The sequence below is a fragment of the Bos indicus x Bos taurus genome, chromosome 13 (genome assembly GCF_003369695.1).
Source record: "Bos indicus x Bos taurus breed Angus x Brahman F1 hybrid chromosome 13, Bos_hybrid_MaternalHap_v2.0, whole genome shotgun sequence".
NCBI lineage: Eukaryota > Metazoa > Chordata > Mammalia > Artiodactyla > Bovidae > Bos > Bos indicus x Bos taurus.
In genome coordinates this window covers 48,095,959-48,115,687 of record NC_040088.1, presented here as the reverse complement: position 1 = coordinate 48,115,687, position 19,729 = coordinate 48,095,959, and the positions used below count along the sequence as shown (strand labels likewise).

General features: G+C 38.7%; 1 protein-coding gene across 2 annotated transcripts in view; it reads right to left on the bottom strand.

Moving 5' to 3' along the window:
• Positions 1-1,150: 1,150 nt before the first annotated feature.
• Positions 1,151-19,729, bottom strand: part of MTPAP (mitochondrial poly(A) polymerase) — a 30,467-nt gene continuing 11,888 nt past the window's right edge. For both annotated transcript variants that reach the window (XM_027559740.1, XM_027559741.1), the window contains exons 5-9: positions 16,149-16,360; positions 13,515-13,741; positions 3,723-3,815; positions 3,569-3,642; positions 1,151-1,903 (exon numbers count right to left, since the gene is read on the bottom strand). In XM_027559740.1, the coding sequence (XP_027415541.1) occupies positions 1,544-1,903; positions 3,569-3,642; positions 3,723-3,815; positions 13,515-13,741; positions 16,149-16,360 (966 nt within the window). In that variant the 3' untranslated portion in view covers positions 1,151-1,543. The remainder of the gene's footprint in view (positions 1,904-3,568; positions 3,643-3,722; positions 3,816-13,514; positions 13,742-16,148; positions 16,361-19,729) is intronic.

Sequence of the window (19,729 nt, the reverse complement as noted above, 5' to 3'; positions counted from 1 at the left end):
AAAAAGAAATGTGAACACATATACACATTAATGCTTTATGTGCTTTAAATGATCATTTTAGACTTAACACCAACCTAAAAAAGAAATATGTCCAGTTAAATATTTATGAATGGAAAAAATCATTTAAAAACGCTTGAATATGCTTTTTAAACCTCTTTCTAGCTCTCAGTACACATATCTAGTCCAACAGAATTAACCTAATTAAAAAAACAAACACGGAATTCCCTGGCAGTCCAGTGGTTAGGACATAGTGCTTGCACTGCTGGGGCCCAAGTTCCATCCCTGGTTAGGGAACTAAGATCCCAGAAGCTGTGCTGCATGCAGCCCCCCTCCCCACCCCAAAAAGGAAAGAAAAACAGCTTTTAGTTTAAGGACGCCACTTGAATAGAACACTGATGCCTGCTTGTTGGTTTCAGATGTGAAAGTGAACTGCCTAGCCACATGGGCACAGAACTTACCTGCTTCACAACAGTTCTATTAGTGAGCTTCCCATAAGACCTCAAGCAGGGCTCATACTTTCTGACCTAAAATTTAGATGGGAAACTATTTTGAAAACCAGTACAATCTCTCAATCTGAGTTCTGAGTAGCATGAATAATGACTATCTACCACCAACATTACAAATACGGTACTACATGCCAGGCCTGCCTGTGGCCCTGCACTTTCCTGTGGGCTGATCTAATCTCCACAGCCACCGCAAAGGAGGCACTGCCATCACCCCCATTTTACAGACGAGACCCAAAGAGACAGTGATTCACCACGAAGGCAGTTTGGCTCAAGTTTGTGTTCTCAGACACTATACTACTTGCTTCATAAACTGACAGTCACTCTACAGGGACTATAAAGGAAATTATACTTCAATACTATCTACTTCCCACAGGGAGAAAGAATTCTGAAACAAGATTGAAGGAATATTGGAATATCACATACTAGTAGAAAAAGGATTTTATTTTTGAAGATAGAAAAGCTGATTAATATTTTTAAATACACAGTACCAATATTTTTATATTTTTAGCTTAGAATATCTAGAATGTACTAACCGAAGTACCTATATTCATCTCTTTTAAAAATATTAACGTTTTTGGAAATCAGTACCAATATGTTTGTATTTATATGTGAAAGAATACTTGGAAGAATACAAAACTAAGGAGTTCTATCAAATTTCTCAACTTTATTGTATTCATTGCCTACATATATACATACCTAGAAGTCCCTTTAAATGATTTACACCCAGAGACTGATGCGGATATCAACAATGGTTTGATTCTAGGACTGATTTTTCCCACCTGCTTTGTATATTTTATCTGAAGTACATTCTAATCTTCTTTCACCTGTTCCTATGGCTAGCATTTTCATATGGTGCCACTGCCTTCAGACTGAACATATCGCAGAATCTCAGACCAGTTTAAAGGGCCCGACAGGAAGATCATGAGAAGAGAGACACTGGATGGAAGTATGACCTGCCAGGGCTTCACACAGTTCTTCCAGGCAGTCAGCGACCAGCTTACAGGATAAAACCAGTTCTGAAAGCAAATGAGCAGCCATCATGCCTGAGTGCTAATTGCTCTTCTCCCATTAGTGGCTGTGGAATTTTCTGCACCGCTACTTTTTATGGAATCCAACAAGTTTTTAATTCTTTCACTTGCAGGCTTCTTTTTCTTCTTGGAAAGAGACATATTATTTGCTACAGAAGGTAGCAGCAGGGCTGCCAACCCCCAAGGCTGATTACTTGATGGCGAAGGGCGGTCTTTACCTTCCTGATGTAAAATCCAGGCACTTTCTCTGGCCAGATCCACAAATTTTTGCAGTTGGCTTTGACTTACATTTTTGCTAACGTTGAGAGAAGTTTCAAAAGGATTCTGAATGTGCAGTGGAGAAGATTCTGGTTTGTTCTGTTCCCTTCCCTGTAGATCATTACCGGGAAGAAAAAGATGTATGAATATATTAAGGGCTCAGATACAGAAACTGTTTGGTTTAATAAAATGTCAAAAACACATAAAACACCAGCACTAACTTTACAGAGTAAAGAATCTCTTCCCCAAGGGAGCTCGGTATGTATGCATGTTATGTGTTAGTGTATATATGTGTGTGTACTTCTGACTGGCTTTTTCCACTGGTTTTATGAGTGCTCTTTAGAGAAAAATAAATTAGGTTTATGAGCTATGGATGATGATGTCACTGCTCCAATGAGAGGTATCTGGACTAAGTCAACCAATAAAAGTATTTTTAAAATAACATAACGTTTATCTAACAGAATAGAACTGGGAAGGAAAAAAAAAATATGGAAAAGAAAAATGGCATAAGATAGTTATTTTGGGGACTTCCTAAAAACATATCTATTACACACAAAATAGAAGCACATAAAATTAGAAGCCTTAAATATAATAATTAATGTTTCACAAGTATGAAATGAGAAAGGTAGAGAAGGAACAAAGGATTATCCATTATGTATTTTAAAACATTAAAAGCTTCCTATATACATTCCTAAAGATTCAACTTAAACAAGGCTCTGCCAGGTGAGATATCTCATAGAATTAAAAGGAAAAGCTAGAGGTGACTCATGAACATCAGTGATCCACTAATCTACATAATCTTTTCCTCTTTCAAATGATATCACATACATAAATACTATAAAACCAAGTCAGGAGTCTCCACTGTGGGCAGCCCCTGTTAATTCCCTAATGCCTCTCAAGCCACTGTCCAGCGGGGGTGCTGTCCTACCGTTCTCTCTGAGCCCTGAGTAGTGAGGGCATATAAAGGGGGAAGCATTTCCTGTGTTCTATGACCTTTGTCTTCTAAACTACATTCCAGAGCTCTGTGTCTCTTACCCTCTCTATCCCACACTTTTTCTCTCTTTTTTTCCTTTTTTAAACAAAGTCTCCATGAACAGGATAAGGGTCAGGGAAGGATGAAAAAAGGAGAGTTGAAAAAACAGCAAAAAAGAATATCTGAGTATGTGTTTTATGAAGCCAGTCTTACACGGGCTATAACCAAATATCCACACACTAAACAGAATAAACCCAGAGGCCATCTCACGTATCCCCCACTTGTAAACAGATTCTGCTTGGAGTTTGCTCTGATGGCTCTTCTTTTACGGAAAATGTCTGTCATTCAGCCTACTCAGATGAACCAAAATAATAAATTCACTTGCCTAGGTAAATTAAACCCTAAGGGCTCAAATTGAGGGAATTACTAAAATCTATCTTTGAGACTAGGTATTCCATTTCTTCCACAGAAACTCAATCTGGTTTATAGAAGTGTATATAAAATTACGCTTTCTAAAAAACTTTTTAGAATATATTCCATATTTTGAAGGATACAGTCTTAGTAGTAGGTGATGACAAAGATATCATGGCAAACTGACAAAGACAGATGCTGAAAAGAACTGGTCTACTAGATGAATCTTGGCCCAAGTCATATAGCTCCAATACGTGTCAATTTTTTATCACTCTATCATCAAGAGTTGACATACAATGACATTTGTTAGAATGCTTTGAAAACTACACTCATTAAATATTAGTACAATAGAAGACCATATACCTAATAATCAAATATGAAATAGTACTTACCTGTCGAATATTTATGGAATTTTTATTGAAGGCAAAATTTCCAAAATACTCAAAAAATTCTTTCAGTAGTAATTCTGTAAGAAAATAAAACAAGAAAGATAATAAGAAAGTCTATTTCAGTCCAAAAAGGAACAAAGAAAAGGAAAACACCTACCTAGTGTTTCTGTGTTTCGTGAAGGTTTAATTCTATTCAAGTCGCCAACAAATGTACAGTTGTGGCCTTCTATTATACACTTATCTTCTGCATCTTAAATAAACAGAAATGGAAAATATTTCACATTCTATTTCAAAGATATTCCCTACTTCAGAAATTTATAATCACACAAAGCAAAGCTATAGATTAACATGCCCTATTAATCACACTAGGACCACAGCCTTGTCTAACTCAATGAAACTAAGCCATGCCAGTGGGGCAACCCAAGATGGGCGGGTCATGGTGGAGAGATTTGACAGATGTGGTCCACTGGAGAAGGGAATGGCAAACCACTTCAGTATTCTTGCCTTGAGAACCCCATGAACAGTATGAAAAGGCAAAATGATAGGATACTGAAAGAGAAACTCCCCAGGTCAGTAGGTGCCCAGTATGCTACTGGAGATCAGTGGAGAAGTAATCCAGAAAGAATGAAGGGATGGAGCCAAAGCAAAAACAATACCCAGCTGTGGATGTGGCTGGTGATAGAAGCAAGGTCCGATGCTGTAAACAGCAATATTGCATAGGAACCTGGAATGTCAGGTCCATGAATCAAGGCAAATTGCAAGTGGTCAAACAAGAGATGGCAAGAGTGAATGTTGACATTGTAGGAATCAGAGAACTGAAATGGTCTGGAATGGGTGAATTTAAGTCAGACCATTATGACCATTATATCTACTACTGTGGGCAGGAATCCCTCAGAAGAAATGAAGTGGCCATCATGGTCAACAAAAGAGTTTGAAATGCAGTACTTAGATGCAATCTCAAAAACGACAGAATGATCTCTGTTCGTTTCCAAGGCAAACCATTCAATATCACAGTAATCCAAGTCTATGCCCCAACCAGTAATGCTGAAGAAGCTGAAGTTGATAGGTTCTATGAAGACCTACAAGACCTTTTAGAACTAACACCCAAAAAAGATGTCCTTGTCATTATAGGGGACTGGAATGCAAAACTAGGAAGTCAAGAAACACCTGGAGTAATAGGCAAATTTGGCCTTGGAATACGGAATGAAGCAGGGCAAAGACTAATAGAATTTTGCCAAGAAAATGCACTGGTCATAGCAAACACCCTCTTCCAACAACACAAGAGAAGACTCTATACATGGACATCACCAGATGGTCAACACCGAAATCAGATTGATTATATTCTTTGCAGCCAAAGATGGAGAAGCTCTATACAGTCAGCAAAAACAAGACCAGGAGCTGACTGTGGCTCAGACCATGAACTCCTTATTGCCAAATTCAGACTGAAATTGAAGAAAGTAGGGAAAACCACTAGACCACTCAGGCATGACCTAAATCAAATCCCTTATGATTATACAGTGGAAGTGAGAAATAGATTTAAGGGCCTAGATCTGATAGATAGAGTGCCTGATGAACTATGGATAGAGGTTCGTGACATTGTACAGGAGACAGGGATCAAGACCATTCTCATAGAAAAGAAATGCAAAAAAGCAAAATGGCTGTCTGAGTAGGCCTTACAAATAGCTGTGAAAAGAAGAGAAGCGAAAAGCAAAGGAGAAAAGGAAAGATATAAACATCTAAATGCAGAGTTCCAAAGAATAGCAAGAAGAGGTAAGAAAGCCTTCTTCAGTGATCAATGTAAAGAAATAGAGGAAAACAACAAAATGGGAAAGACTAGGGATCTCTTCAAGAAAATCAGAGATATCAAAGGAACATTTCATGCAAAGATGAGCTCAATAAAGGACAGAAATGGTATGGACCCAACAGAAGCAGAAGATATTAAGAAGAGATGGCAAGAATACACAGAAGAACTGTACAAAAAAGATCTTCACGACCCAGATACTCACGATGGTGTGATCACTCACCTAGTGCCAGATATCCTGGAATGTGAAGTCAAGTGGGCCTTAGAAAGCATCACTACGAACAAAGCTAGTGGAGGTGATGGAATTCCAGTGGAGCTATTCCAAATCCTGAAAGATGATGCTGTGAAAGTGCTGCACTCAATATGCCAGCAAATTTGGAAAACTCAGCAGTGGCCACAGGACTGGAAAAGGTCAGTTTTCATTCCAATCCCAAAGAAAGGCAATGCCAAAGAATGCGCAAACTACTGCACAATTGCACTCATCTCACACGCTAGTAATGCTCAAAATTCTCCAAGCTAGGCTTCAGCAATATGTGAACCGTGAACTTCCAGATGTTCAAGCTGGTTTTAGAAAAGGCAGAGGAACCAGAGATCAAATTGCCAACATCTGCTGGATCATGGAAAAAGCAAGAGAGTTCCAGAAAAACATCTATTTCTGCTTTATTGACTATGCCAAAGCCTTTGACTGTGTGGATCACAATAAACTGTGGAAAATTCTGAAAGAGATGGAATACCAGACCACCTGACCTGCCTCTTGAGAAACCTATATGCAGGTCAGGAAGCAACAGTTAGAACTGGACATGGAACAACAGACTGGTTCCAAATAGGAAAAAGAGTTCATCAAGGTTGTATATTGTCACCCTGTTTATTTAACTTACATGCAGAGTACATCATGAGAAACGCTGGACTGGAAGAAACACAAGCTGGAATCAAGATTGCTGGGAGAAATATCAATAACCTCAGATATGCAGATGACACCACCCTTATGGCAGAAAGTGAAGAGGAACTCAAAAGCCTCTTGATGAAAGTGAAAGAGGAGAGTGAAAAAGTTGGCTTAAAGCTCAACATTCAGAAAATGGAGATCATGGCATCTGGTCCCACCACTTCATGGGAAATAGATGGGGAAACAGTGGAAACAGTGTCAGACTTTATTTTTCTGGGCTCCAAAATCACTACAGATGGTGACTGCAGCCATAAAATTAAAAGACGCCTACTCCTTGGAAGAAAAGTTATGACCAACCTAGATAGTATATTCAAAAGCAGAGACCATTACTTTGCCAACAAAGGTCCGTCTAGTCAAGGCTATGGTTTTTCCTGTGGTCATGTGTGGATGTGAGAGTTGGACTGTGAAGAAGGCTGAGCGCCGAAGAATTGATGCTTCTGAACTGTGGTGTTGGAGAAGACTCTTGAGAGTCCTTTGGACTGCAAGGAGATCCAACCAGTCCATTCTGAAGGACATCAGCCCTGGGATTTCTTTGGAAGGAATGATGCTGAAGCTGAAACTCCAGTACTTTGGCCACCTCATGCGAAGAGTTGACTCATTGGAAAAGACTCTGATGCTGGGATGGGTTGGGGGGCAGGAGGAGAAGGGGACGACAGAGGATGAGATGGCTGGATGGCATCACTGACTCGATGGACGTGAGTCTGAGTGAACTCCGGGAGTTGGTGATGGACGGGGAGGCCTGGCATGCTGCGATTCATGGGGTCGCAAAGAGTCGGACACGACTGAGCGACTGATCTGATCTGATTATTGGTCAGGGTTTTTTATATATAGTATAAATAGTAGGATTAAAACTCCATTAAAAAGGATTTGAGAGCAATTATACTACAGTAAAATTAACCTTACATGAACTTTGGTGAACAGACTGTCCATCGACGCTCAATGATTCGTAATCTATCCTCTGAGGTCATCAATTTTCTAGTAATAAATGAAAATGTAGACCGTTCCCATCTTTCACTAACTTAAATCCTGGTACTATCTTTGATCAGCGATATTTAATTTAGATCTCCATTTTCAGTCTTATTACCCTTTTGTGCATTTACTTTCAACAACTCATCCAAGACACATACAAACTGAATGTTCTAAGAGTTCTGAAAAACTTCTGGTAATTTCTAAGAGGCAGGCCTCTGCAGTGACCGGGATTCAGTAAGACTCATTTAACAGCACAGTGGACTCACACAATTCACCTTTCCTAACAGTATTTACATCTTTAGAGGTAATCGCTTCCCTAGTTATGGATAAATATACAGCCACCATGAAATCCTTCATCCATTCTAATCCACCTCCCACTGTACAAATGCAGGCAAACAAACTCCCACTCTTAAAAGACTAATCAACCCCCACTAAAAAGGCTTTCTCTTTTCCTAGCTGTAGGGGGGCGCCCAGCCTTTTGTCCTGTGCTCCATCAGCAAGCACCTGACCACACTATGGCAGCATTCATGCTATCTACTCCCTGACCCCAGTCTGGGACTAGAGAGACCACTGTCCAGTCCAAGGCAGTGATGACCTTCCCTCTTCCCACTGGCCAGTCCACAGCAACAGTGTCCAGCATACAGCAGGCACATAACCAAGAATCTGAATGTTAGCTGATATTTGACTTTGAATGATTATCTGTAACAGCCAGAGAGAAATTCATAAAACAAGGTTTCTTCAAACTACCACCTCCCGTTTTTTGGTGTGGTTTTGGTTATTTTTTGGTTAAAACCCTGGTTACTGACTTAAGTACTCAAAAATCATTCCAGATTCTAATACTGATACTAAATTCTAAAACTGTTACTCATTTTTTAACAGCACATTTTATGTGCACTGTTATACAACTGAAGAATTTATATACAGGTCCACTTAGATTTATTTTTCCTGGGACCTGGGCACATGCCTTATTATTTCAAATTATCAGCAGGCCAGTCATATATACTGATGCTCTTCTAGCTGCTGTATCTTATTTTTCTTTTTTCCAGGAATATATTTACAATAGAAAAGTAAATCCACTTTAAAGTATATCTATATTAAAGTACTGAATATTTCTAGGAATGTACAGTGATGAAAAACAGACTGTGTCTATAACTGTTGGTCTTCACCAGAAAAAGTTTTTAACAGAAAGCAGTAAAACTTGAAGGAAAAAAAAGACCCCCTGATTTAAGACAGGGCCAGTTTTGTTTTCTCAAAACCCCTAAAGCATTCAAACCCAGGAAACAACTCAGCTGTTGAGTCTTCTCCCTTTTTACTCTCGCTCCTGTTTTTCTGCTATTAAACTAATATACAAATGATAGCCATTAAAATTAAAAATTCAGTTCCTTAGTCACACTAACCATATTTCAAGTGCCTGAGAGCCACAGGTAACAAGTGGCTGCCCAATGGACAATGTGATGACAGGAAGCTCTACTGAACCATGTTGCCGTAGAGAAATCATTCTCAGCCTATTCAAACATGACAGCCTGTTGTATGTGTGCATGCCCAGTTGCTCAGTCATGTCCAACCCTTTGCGATCCCATGGACTGTAGCCCACCACGCTCCTCTGTCCATGGGATTTCTCAGGCAAGAATACTGGAGAGGGTTGCCCTTTCCTACTCTAGGGGATCTCCCCAAATCAGGGATGTCTCCTGCACTGGCAGGTGGATTCCTTATTGCTGAGCCACCTGGGAAGCTCCTATGCCACCCTATTTCTCTCTGTTCATTTCTATGGAAATTACTTACTTCTTAGAAGTATTGTATGAAACACTGGCAATCTACAGACAAGGTCAAGTCCTATTACCCCTCCTACCAGGCCACGCATGCCAGTGACACTCAGCCCCTCTGGGTGGCACCTACATGCTGTTTCAGAGCACATGCTCTGGGGTAAAGATGGTGATATAAACTCAGCATCTACCTTTACCCCAAAGCACTACTGAAATGAGAGTAAAATGACATAAAATCTTAAAGATGGAGAATAGGAAAGACAAGAGCAACCAAAAATTTTACGTTGAAGAACTGATGAACAAGCAGCAATGACTGAAAGAGATCTGAGAACACTGGGTCCTAAACCAGCAGTAAAGAAAGCCAAGAAGAAACCAGACATTCAGGCAGAGCCTCCAAAAGCTTAGCAGCTGAAGTGCCAGGTCTGACCAGAAGGGCCCAGCCTGGATGCCTGATGCTTAGAGCAGTGAGACCCCCAGGTCTCTTCCTGACAGAAAATGTCAGGTTTACCCTGGAGACAGTACAAGAAAGAATCTCTATACTAGGAGATGCAAGACACGTTTGAGAGTGGGAAAACTGTTCTAAACACAACAAATGGTGTAATAAATGCCAAAGTTTCAGCATGTCAGAAGCCAGGCCTTCTCTTCCAGAAAAAAAGACTGAAAGAGCATGTTCTAACATAGGAAACTTAGATGATGCAAAAAAAATTTCACCCAAGTGCCTGGAACTCAAAGAATTGTCACTGGGTCACGGAGAATGAGCAACTAAAGCTCTCTTCTATGTTGGGGTCTCTGCATCAAACTTGCTGAAAGTGCCACCCAGTCATTTCTTCTTGAAACCTTTAATTCATCATAGGAAAGAAAAACAGGCAACCTAAACAAAAGAACTCTAATCAAATGACTGATTATAAGAGGAAGATGCTGGATTAAAAGCATTAAGCACAGAAGTAAATATTACAAAGGGACCAAAGCCAAAACAAGACAGAAAACGCAAGAAAATAAGAGACACACGGGGAAAGCAGTAGAGACTGTAAGAGAACATGAAGAGACAAACTTCAAGAATAACCAAAATATGAAAGCTGCCATTGTGCTCAGTACAAACAGCCTTCAACTTTAAAATGTTCATCCAATCATCTGAATCTATTTACTGAACTCCTCTAAGCCAGGAGTGGAAAATGCAGAGACAGCATGACCTAGAAACGCTTGGTCAAGGCAGCCAGGTCAAAGAAAACAATCTAATAGTTGTCACAATACAGGTGTGTTCCAGGTGCTTGGAAGGCACCAGGGCACCACCTCCAAGAAGGAAGGGAGGAGAGAGGAAGCCAGGAAAGACCTAAGAAGTCACATTCTGGACTGGGTTTGTCTCTTCTCTTCCCTGGCTTGATCGGGATGAGCTTCTCCAGGTAAAAAGAGAAGTCAGGAGAAGAAGCCACTGCAGGTGAAGGCACAAGATGCAGAAGTGCAGAGGCTCTAGGATCAGTGAGGAGTGTGGAGAACTGCAGCTCCTGAGCTGCACAGAGGAGAGAAGGTACAAGAAGCGGAGGAAGACAAAGATCATGAGGGACCCTAAACGCAAAGCTAGAAGCTCTGGACTTCAACTTCCAGATTTCAAACAGTGGTTGACAGAGTCCTAGAAGTGCTGACAGGTGTTCCACAAACTGACACTGCCTTCTACTAATAAACTACCAGGCAATCAAGCAAGCTTACTCTCTTACTTTCTTCTTTTTGAAACAATACAAATTGATAGGCTCTATCTGAATATCAAACGAAAGGCACAGTTCAGAAGAAAATGACTGTAACAGGACTCAAGCCCCTCAGCTGATGAACCACGGGGTTCCCATGATGGCAATGATTTCACAGTTTAACATTGTTTTTATTCTTAGCCATATACTGTTGAAGATACATTGGTCTGGGACCCCTGGTTAAAATCAGAAAGTATAAAAAGCATGGATTCTAAAGAATATGTAAATGAATAGGAAAAAAAATTTAGATACATTCTTCTCAAAATTATCTTTACCACATCCTTCATACACACATTTACCTATGAAAAAGTATTTCATAGAAAGTTCAAGATTTCACTAGAAGTTTAAAAATCAATGATCAAAAAGTAGCAACAATTATATCAAGTTCACTTTTACATTTATTAGCAATTCACACCTATAATTTGCTATGTGGAAAAAAGCAACTGAAATGGCCTGATTTCTCTGACCATGTTTAAGAATGAGCATGAAAAATGTTAAACAACCAACTTGGTATTTTTAAGTAGAAAATAAAAGAATTCCCATCAAAGGAATGTTTTGATGCTGTAGAATGTGATTAAATTTGTATTTGGCTTAAAATAGATTTGGAATAAAAACTCAACATGTCATTTTAAATTTGTTCACAAATTATATTCTTTTTCTAAAACAATTAGTGGAAATTTAAAAAGATAATAGGAAAATTACTGAAAGGATTTCAAGAGAGTGAATACTACAATTAGATGTGAATTTCTGAAAATCACTGTTAGTTAAGACCAGAGCAGTGGGAAGGGAGAAGCGGTGCAAATGTCCCCAGGCAGGGATGCGGAGGGCCGGATAGCAGCAGGGGTGGGAGAGAACCATCAAGGTGTGATGGTGTGCCGCTAACACAAATCTGCTTCAAAGCAGCCTCCTTTTTTCAGTTTCTATTCTTTCTTCGCTTCTGAACTCCAAAATCCATGATACCTCCCTAAACAGTTTCTAGGAAAGTAGTCTTAAGCATCAGTGCACACAGCAGGACTGAACAGGAAGTGCTCTTTCCAGGCGGCTAATAGGTGAGACCTACCCAGGTTTTCTGTTTGTGTGCATCTTATCTCTTTACTAGATTTAAGCGTTGCCTGAGAACATCGTCTATCGTCTATATGTAGACCACTGCACCAAAACCCACACCTGACACATAGTTTGTAGCCAACAGATCCGGAGTGAATGAATGACACCGAATGAGGAGATGAACACAGGCATGGACCTCAAAGGTGAGATACAGACCCACCACTCTACCTCCCTCTAAACTTCCTACTTTCCATAACCTACCACACGGAGATTTTTAAAGCTTATTTTCAAGTGGGACCAACACTTAAGTGTTTGAGGGAAAGAAGAGATTACTTCTAATTTGAATAATAAGAAAAGTGGCATGGAAGTGAACTTAAAAGAATTTATAGAGAAGAAAAGGCATGTTCCAGGATGAAAAACAAATATCATATAAAAAGGAGCTAAGAGGAAATGTTATGAACATGTTATTGGCTGAAATGTGGGAACACATGAAGAGAAAGAGTGGGAGAAGAGGCTGGAAAAATGGCTAGAGGTGAAGATCCTATATAATACAAAGCTAAGCCAACTGCCTGAGGTTTATTTTCTAGGGAATAAAATCCTTTTACAATCCCTTTAAAGAGGGCCACTTTAGGAATGTACTTTAAAAGAATTATCTGGCAGCAATATATAGGAGGGGCAGACGATGGAGTGCATATACATTTTCTGAGTAAATCCCTGAATTATTTTCCTTTCATAATTTAAGACTATAATACTTTAGTATCTCCCCCAGCAGACTATCAAAATTTCAATTTATTTAAAACACAAATTAAATAGTATACTAATTCTAAAACCATTTACCTAAGATTGCCTATAAACTTTCAACCAAAAAAAAAAAAAATCTAGGACCTTGAAACACCATGAAATGGTTTTTGGCATTTCTAAGAGAAATCTGGAAATAGATTCAAACTTGGAAAGTCATTTGTAAGCTGGGCTCCAATCAGAAGCTGCATCTGGGATATATTTTTCTCCAAGGTCATTCCAAACTTGGTCAAGGCAGGAGAGGCTCCAATTGGCTCAGGAGATGGTAAACAATGTTGCCAACTGACACAGAAAGACAGAGCTCTTGAAAAATTTTAAAGGCCTCTGCTTCACAAATCATCAGCTCTCATGACCCCTGGTGGACATTAAGTAAATTAACAGTTTTTAGATTTTATTAATAAGAGTCACAACACTTTGAAAATACATGACCCTTAAACAAACTGAGTGCCCAAGAACTGATGCTTTCAAACCGTGGTGCTAGAGAAGACTCTTGAGAGTCCCTTGGACAGCAAGGAGATTAATCCTAATGGAAGTCAACCCTGAATATTCATTGGAAGGACTGATGCTGAAGCTCCAATACTTTGGCCACCTGATGCAAAGAGCCGACTCATTGGAAAAGACCCTGATGATGGGAAAGACTGAAGGCAGGAGGAGAAGGGGGAGACGGGATGAGATGGTTGGATGGCATCATCAACGCAATGGACATGAGTCTGAGCAAACTCCAGTACATAGTGAAGGACGGGGAGGCCTGGCATGCTGCAGTCCATGGGGTTGCAAAGTTACCTGACTGAGCAACTGAACAATAAACAAACACACACACATGGCTTTGATAACACATGGTACTGCTATCCATTCAAACAGTTAGAGAGAAAACAGATGTTTTGAGTCTCACCTGCAAGGGTTTTTAGGTAGTCTAGTGTTGGAAGAATAGGAGGTGACCTCCTCTGGAGAAAAAAGATGACCATCATGGTGAGGGAGAAATTTGTAATCCAAGCACCAGGAATACTACTCGTTAACGAATGTGCTCGAGCCCAGCATCGGACACTGAACACCAAGGCTCTAACCCGCGAGTCCAGGGCACCATACATGTAAAGCAGTTCAGAACTTTTCAAGGCAATCCTTCGAAAGAGAAAAATAACAGAAATTTTCAACCCCCCCAAAATATGATCCCAGAGTAGAACAAAACACAAACCTGGGCACATATCTAACTATCTTACTCTATCTAAACATATTCAGAACAAGAAGAGCAGATCATCAAATGCATTATGTATCTGCAATATAACATTTAATATGAATGGTAACCTTTCATTATCATTAAAACATTATTCTAAATGCTGACAACCACAATGCAGTTATCATACTTGAAAATTTTAAATCAAAGTCCCTAAACATGATGTAATAAGTGAAATAATACCTAAGTGCTCTTTATTAATTATCAATAAAGACACAGGCAGGTCTGTAAGTAGGAGCTTCATATTTTAGTTGCAATGTAGATTAACTAGTCCTTTTCTGTTTTAAGTCATCATTAATTCCTGTGTTTATTTGTTGCACCCACAGCTTTTCTAGTGTTTTAAGGGGCACTGAAGATACATGCAGAGAAGATAAAGACAGAATGAACAAAGTCAGAATCAGAATCTATTTGGGCTACAGGCATTCCAATCCAATGGTTCTGCAGATTAATTAAAACTGTGCTGCATGATTATTTCTGATCTTCCTATCAGAAGAAGCTATAAGGGAAATGAAGTCATATGTAGGATTTGCACTCGCCACAGGAAGAAAAATATGACAAAGATTTCCTGATAACTGAATTTCAAAAACAATTTGATTTTGTTATGGATTGATTATAGGTGACCTAACCTTATACTTTATCATCCAAATCAGGACACTTCAGAATGGGAAAGGGAGATTATCTAGTCCTTCAACAGACAAGGGAAATATTATTTTATCAAGAAAGTATAAATCTTTTAAAATTTAGCCAAAATTAGTTAAGTGTACTATTTATAAAAACCACAACTCAGGAAGATTAAATATGTATTAAGAAATCAGTCTTCAGAGCCTATTTTCTAAGTCTTCTAGTCATATGTTATAATGCAAAGAATTATAAGAAATATTTTAAAATTAAGTTCCTAATGATCAAGACATGTCTTGTAATTTCTCAAAGACCCAAGAGAGGGCACATGTTATTTCACAGTATCAACTCCAAACTGTCTACTAAGTACCATCATGGGTGGCACATCATGGGTGGAAATTCATGGTGATTAAATGCGTTAGCTATGTAAATGAAGCTAAATTAAGCTGAAAAAGAAGTAGCACACAGTGAGTGAGTGAGTGAAGTTGCTCAGTCGTGTCCGACTCTCAGCGACCCCACGGACTGCAGCCCACCAGGCTCCTCCGTCCATGGGATTCTCCAGGCAAGAGTACTGGAGTGGGGTGCCACTGCCTTCTCCAATGCATGAAAGTGAAAAGTCAAAGTGAAGTCGCTCAGTCGTGTCCGACTCTTAGCGACCCCATGGACTGCAGCCCACCAGGCCCCTCCATCCATGGGATTTTCCAGGCAAGAGTACTGGAGTGGGGTGCCATTGCCTTCTCCGAGCACACAGTACAAGGTATCTGATATAAAGAAACATGCAAATATAAAAAGTCTGATGCATATTAAAGTTGTAAAAACTATAGCAACAAGACAATGAAAAGAACATTATTACAAAGATAAAAGTCATTTTATTCGACTTACATACTATAAAGAAATATAGTAATGAGAGAAAGTATAGTATGCATTTTTATTTATTTTTAGTCCATGAGCCACTTGAGAGAAATTCAGAAGTATTTAGCACTGACTCGTTAGCAAACACTTGAGTTTATTCAAAACTGCTTTAGATTGGATTTTCTGAATCTATTTTTAGTTATGATTATTTAACTAACAGATAGTACAGGGAGATGAAATGCACGCAATGAGTACACTAGAGTGTAAAGAAACAAACGCCTCAACTGAAGTTTTCCCTACTGAGAACCAAGGAAAAGTTACCAGGGCATAAAAGAACTTGTCATTCTCATTACCCCCCTTTTTTAAGCAAACAGATTGATAATAAAATGAAAACATGCTGAAGAAAACTATGCAGTCTTCTTAGGCTGCTCAGTTCACCATTTGTTTGACACAAAGTTGACTATATCTGGAGGCAATTCCCAGGGCAAACTCAAGATGCCACTTTACTTTCTAAGTAAACTAGAAGGCTAGATACTCAGAACTTTTGAGTTGTTATCAGGCTACATAAGTAGGAACAATGAAACACAGTTCTCAGAAGATGTTTGTTAGGTATGTTAACATTTTAACACAGTATCTTAACATTTAATTAAGAACACCAAAAAAAAAAAAAAAAAAACCCAAGTACTTCCTACTTTTCAAGTTTTCACGTTTTAAAAAAATTACTAGTAAAGCATATCCAAGAGTCAAAAATCACTGTTTCTGCACAAGAAAAACTATGCTAATCCTTTGTAACGTTCATTTAAGATGGTAAGTAAGAGACCGTACCTATTGTTAGTAGTCAGATCACACTGAAACCCGGAGGCCTGGTGTGAAAACCTGACAAGCGGGCAGCGGGCATTCAGGATCCTCTGGACTCCCACGCAGCCTGGGCCAAACTGGTCTAGGCACTCTCCTATCACAGACAGGATCTTCTGAGTTGCAACTCTTTCCGAAGGAACGTTTTTCACTTGAAATTCCATCAGAAAATTTCCTGAGGTCTGAATAATAAAAACATTAGCAAATAGGAGCTTTTTATAAAAAGGAACTTCTGAAACTTTTCTAAAAAGATGCTCTAAGTCATTTCTGGTCAAAACACACACACACAAAACAAAAAATTAATAACCATACAGACACAAAAAATTCTCCATGCAATCACAGCCAAAAGCAGACCAAAAACCCTCAATTGTCAAAATGAAAAGACAATTGATAGACTAGGAGAAAATATCTGCAAACAGTTCAACTGGACAAGGGCCAATATATACAAATGGCTCATACAACTCGATGACAAAAACAAAAACCAAAGAAAAAAAAAAAAGACCCAATCAAAAAATGTGTGTAAGACCTAAACAGACATTTCTCCAAAGAAGACACACAGATGGCCAACAGTCACATGAAAAGATGCTCAACATCGCTAATTACTAGAGAAACATAAATCAAAGCTAAAATTAGGTGGGAGGGAGGTTCAAGAGGGAGGGGACATATGTATATCTATGGCTGATTCATGCTGCTGTATGGCAGAAACCAACACAATACTGTAATGCAATTATCCTTCAATTAAAAATAAATTTAAAAACAATTAAATATCACCTCACACCAGTCAGAACAGCCATCATTAAAAAGTCTACAAATAATAAATGTTGGAGAGGGTGAGGAGAAAAGGGACCCCTTCTACATTCTTCGTGGAAATGCATATTGTGAAGCCACTATGGAAAACAGTATAGAGGTTCCTTTAAAAAACAAAAATAGAGCTACCATATGATCCAAAACTCCATCTCTTGAGCATTTATCTGGAGAAAAATCTGAAAAGATACACGCACCCCAATGCTCATGGCAGCACTATTTACAACAGACAAGACATAGCAGCAGCCTAAATGTTCACTGACAGATGAACAGATAAAGATGATGTGATATACACTCACTCACTCACACACACACACACACACACACACACACACACACACACACACACACTGGAATACTACTCAGCCAAAAAAAAAGAACGAAATAATGCTATTTACACAACATAAATGGACCAAGGATTACCATGAAGTCAGAAGGAGAAAGATAAATATATGATACCACTTATATGTGGAATTTAAAATATGATACAAATAAACTTATTTATAAAACAGAAACAGACTCATAGACATAGAAAACAAACTTATGGTTACCAAAGGGTATGGGGATAGGGAAGGAGTAAATTAGGAGTTTAGAATTAGCAGATACAAACTGCTATATATAAAATGAACAACAAGGTCCTACTGTATAGCACAGATAACTATATTAAATATCCTGTGATAAACCATAATGGAGAAGAATATGCAGAAGAATAGACACAATATATGTATAATGGAATCACTTTGCTGTACACCAGAAATGAACATGACACTGTAGATCAACTTATACTTCAATAAAAACACTAAAAAAATCTTCAGTTGTCTTTTGATTCTCTAAAGTATAAAATACTAACTTGAAAGATCATTGGTTTTTTATAATTGACTTATGTAATACTACACACAGAACCACAGACTCTGAGAACATATATATATACATGCCCTTTCCAAGTCAGCCTTTCCATTTTCATAAGATCTGCAAACCCACAGTAGTTGTAACAGGAAATACATGCATGAGAAGAGCAGATCAACAGAAGGAAACAGACAATATAACTAGATGTAACTACAGGCATTTAATAGTTAATAAAATGAACTCGGCAAATTACTGTAGAAATGCTACTGAAAGAATGAGTCAAGTGGCCATCAAAAAAAGAAACTAGTCCAAAACCAAAATAAATTCAACACAGAGCAAAGACTTCAATAAAAAAGGTTTTGAACAATAAAATACCAGAATACAATGGGAGAATGTTTATACAATCATAAAGGATTCTCTAAGCATGACACAAAATTCCAGAACACACAAAAGAATATGAATGAATAAAAATGAAAATCATCTTAAGGCCAAGCATATTTATTACTAGACAGAAGACAAATGAAGATAATAATACATGTCATATAAAGGGATAATGTCCCTAATTTATGAAGGGTTTACACAGAGCCGAATTCTACAAATGGCCAAAAACATTTGAATAAGAAATTAACAGAAGAAATAAAACTGAGCAAGAAACATAGTAAAAGATGTTCTTGTTTTCCAGAAACTAAGAGGAAATTAAAACACCAATGAGGTTTTTTTTGATTATCAGTCTGGCAAAAACAAAAAGGCTGACAGGACCAGCTTTGATGGGTGAGGAGAAACACATCCATCCTGACAAGAGGAGTGTAAACTGAGACATACTTTTGGGACAACTTCAATATTGAAATAGCAAAACTCTGAATATGTAAGATTTTGATTAGTTACTAAAATCCTAGGAAATCACCCCAAAGGAATGCTTATACAAACAAGCAGATTTACAAAGCTGTTCACTCACTGCAGCACTATTTGTGTGGTAGAATACCTTCTAAAACCTCTATCTAGCTTAAAGCCCTCTACCCTCAACCCACCCCTCTTCAAGAACTCAAGAACTCCTGAAAGGATGAAGGCCCTGACAATGCATGTGGACCAGACAGGGTTGCTGACGTGAGCAGCATGGAGGCTCCCCTCACCACCCAGTGTTTCCACCAGGAACTGCAACTGAGGGGCAGAGGCTACCAGGTGGCTGAAATGGAACTCAGAAACTTTGGGGCAGGCACATGCTACACCACCAGGATGAAAAAGTAAAGAAAATCAAAGTGGGGTGGGGAAAGGAGAGTGAAGGGGAGGAAGATATTAAACAAAGCAAAACATGGAGAGAAACAGACCCTTTGTGGATTGTTGATAGTTTATACTTTAGTTCTAGTCTTTTCCCAGGACTCACCCACACTCCTGACTCCTGACTCCTGAGTTCTAGGATGCTTCCTCTACTTCTGTTTGTTTAAGCTGCTCTGGGTTGGTTTCTGTTACGCACAACCTAAGAATATCACCTACTATAGTTGGCAATAAAGCAGGAAAAAAGATACTGCTCCCTAACTAACGAAAAAGGACTGGTTATGAAATAAATTATGGTGCATTCATTCAATAGAATATTCTGCAGCCATTTTTTAAAAGGATACAGTAGATTGAAGCTAAGACATATTTATAGATTTAGTTATAATCTCTTCCTAACTGTCCTCAACTCAGGCTGAAGAATAAAACAAGTCCCGAGAATTACAAACCAAGGTGGGGTACCGAGACACACAGAGCACCAAGAGGAAGGAGAGGTTCATGACGGCATACAGCAATCAAAGAAGCTGCTTTATGGAGGACGAATTTAAAAGTAGTCCTGCTTTTTGTTGCTGTTAATTTATTTTTATTTATTTAAAAATTAAAATTAAAAAATGCTCCTGTTTTTCATTATA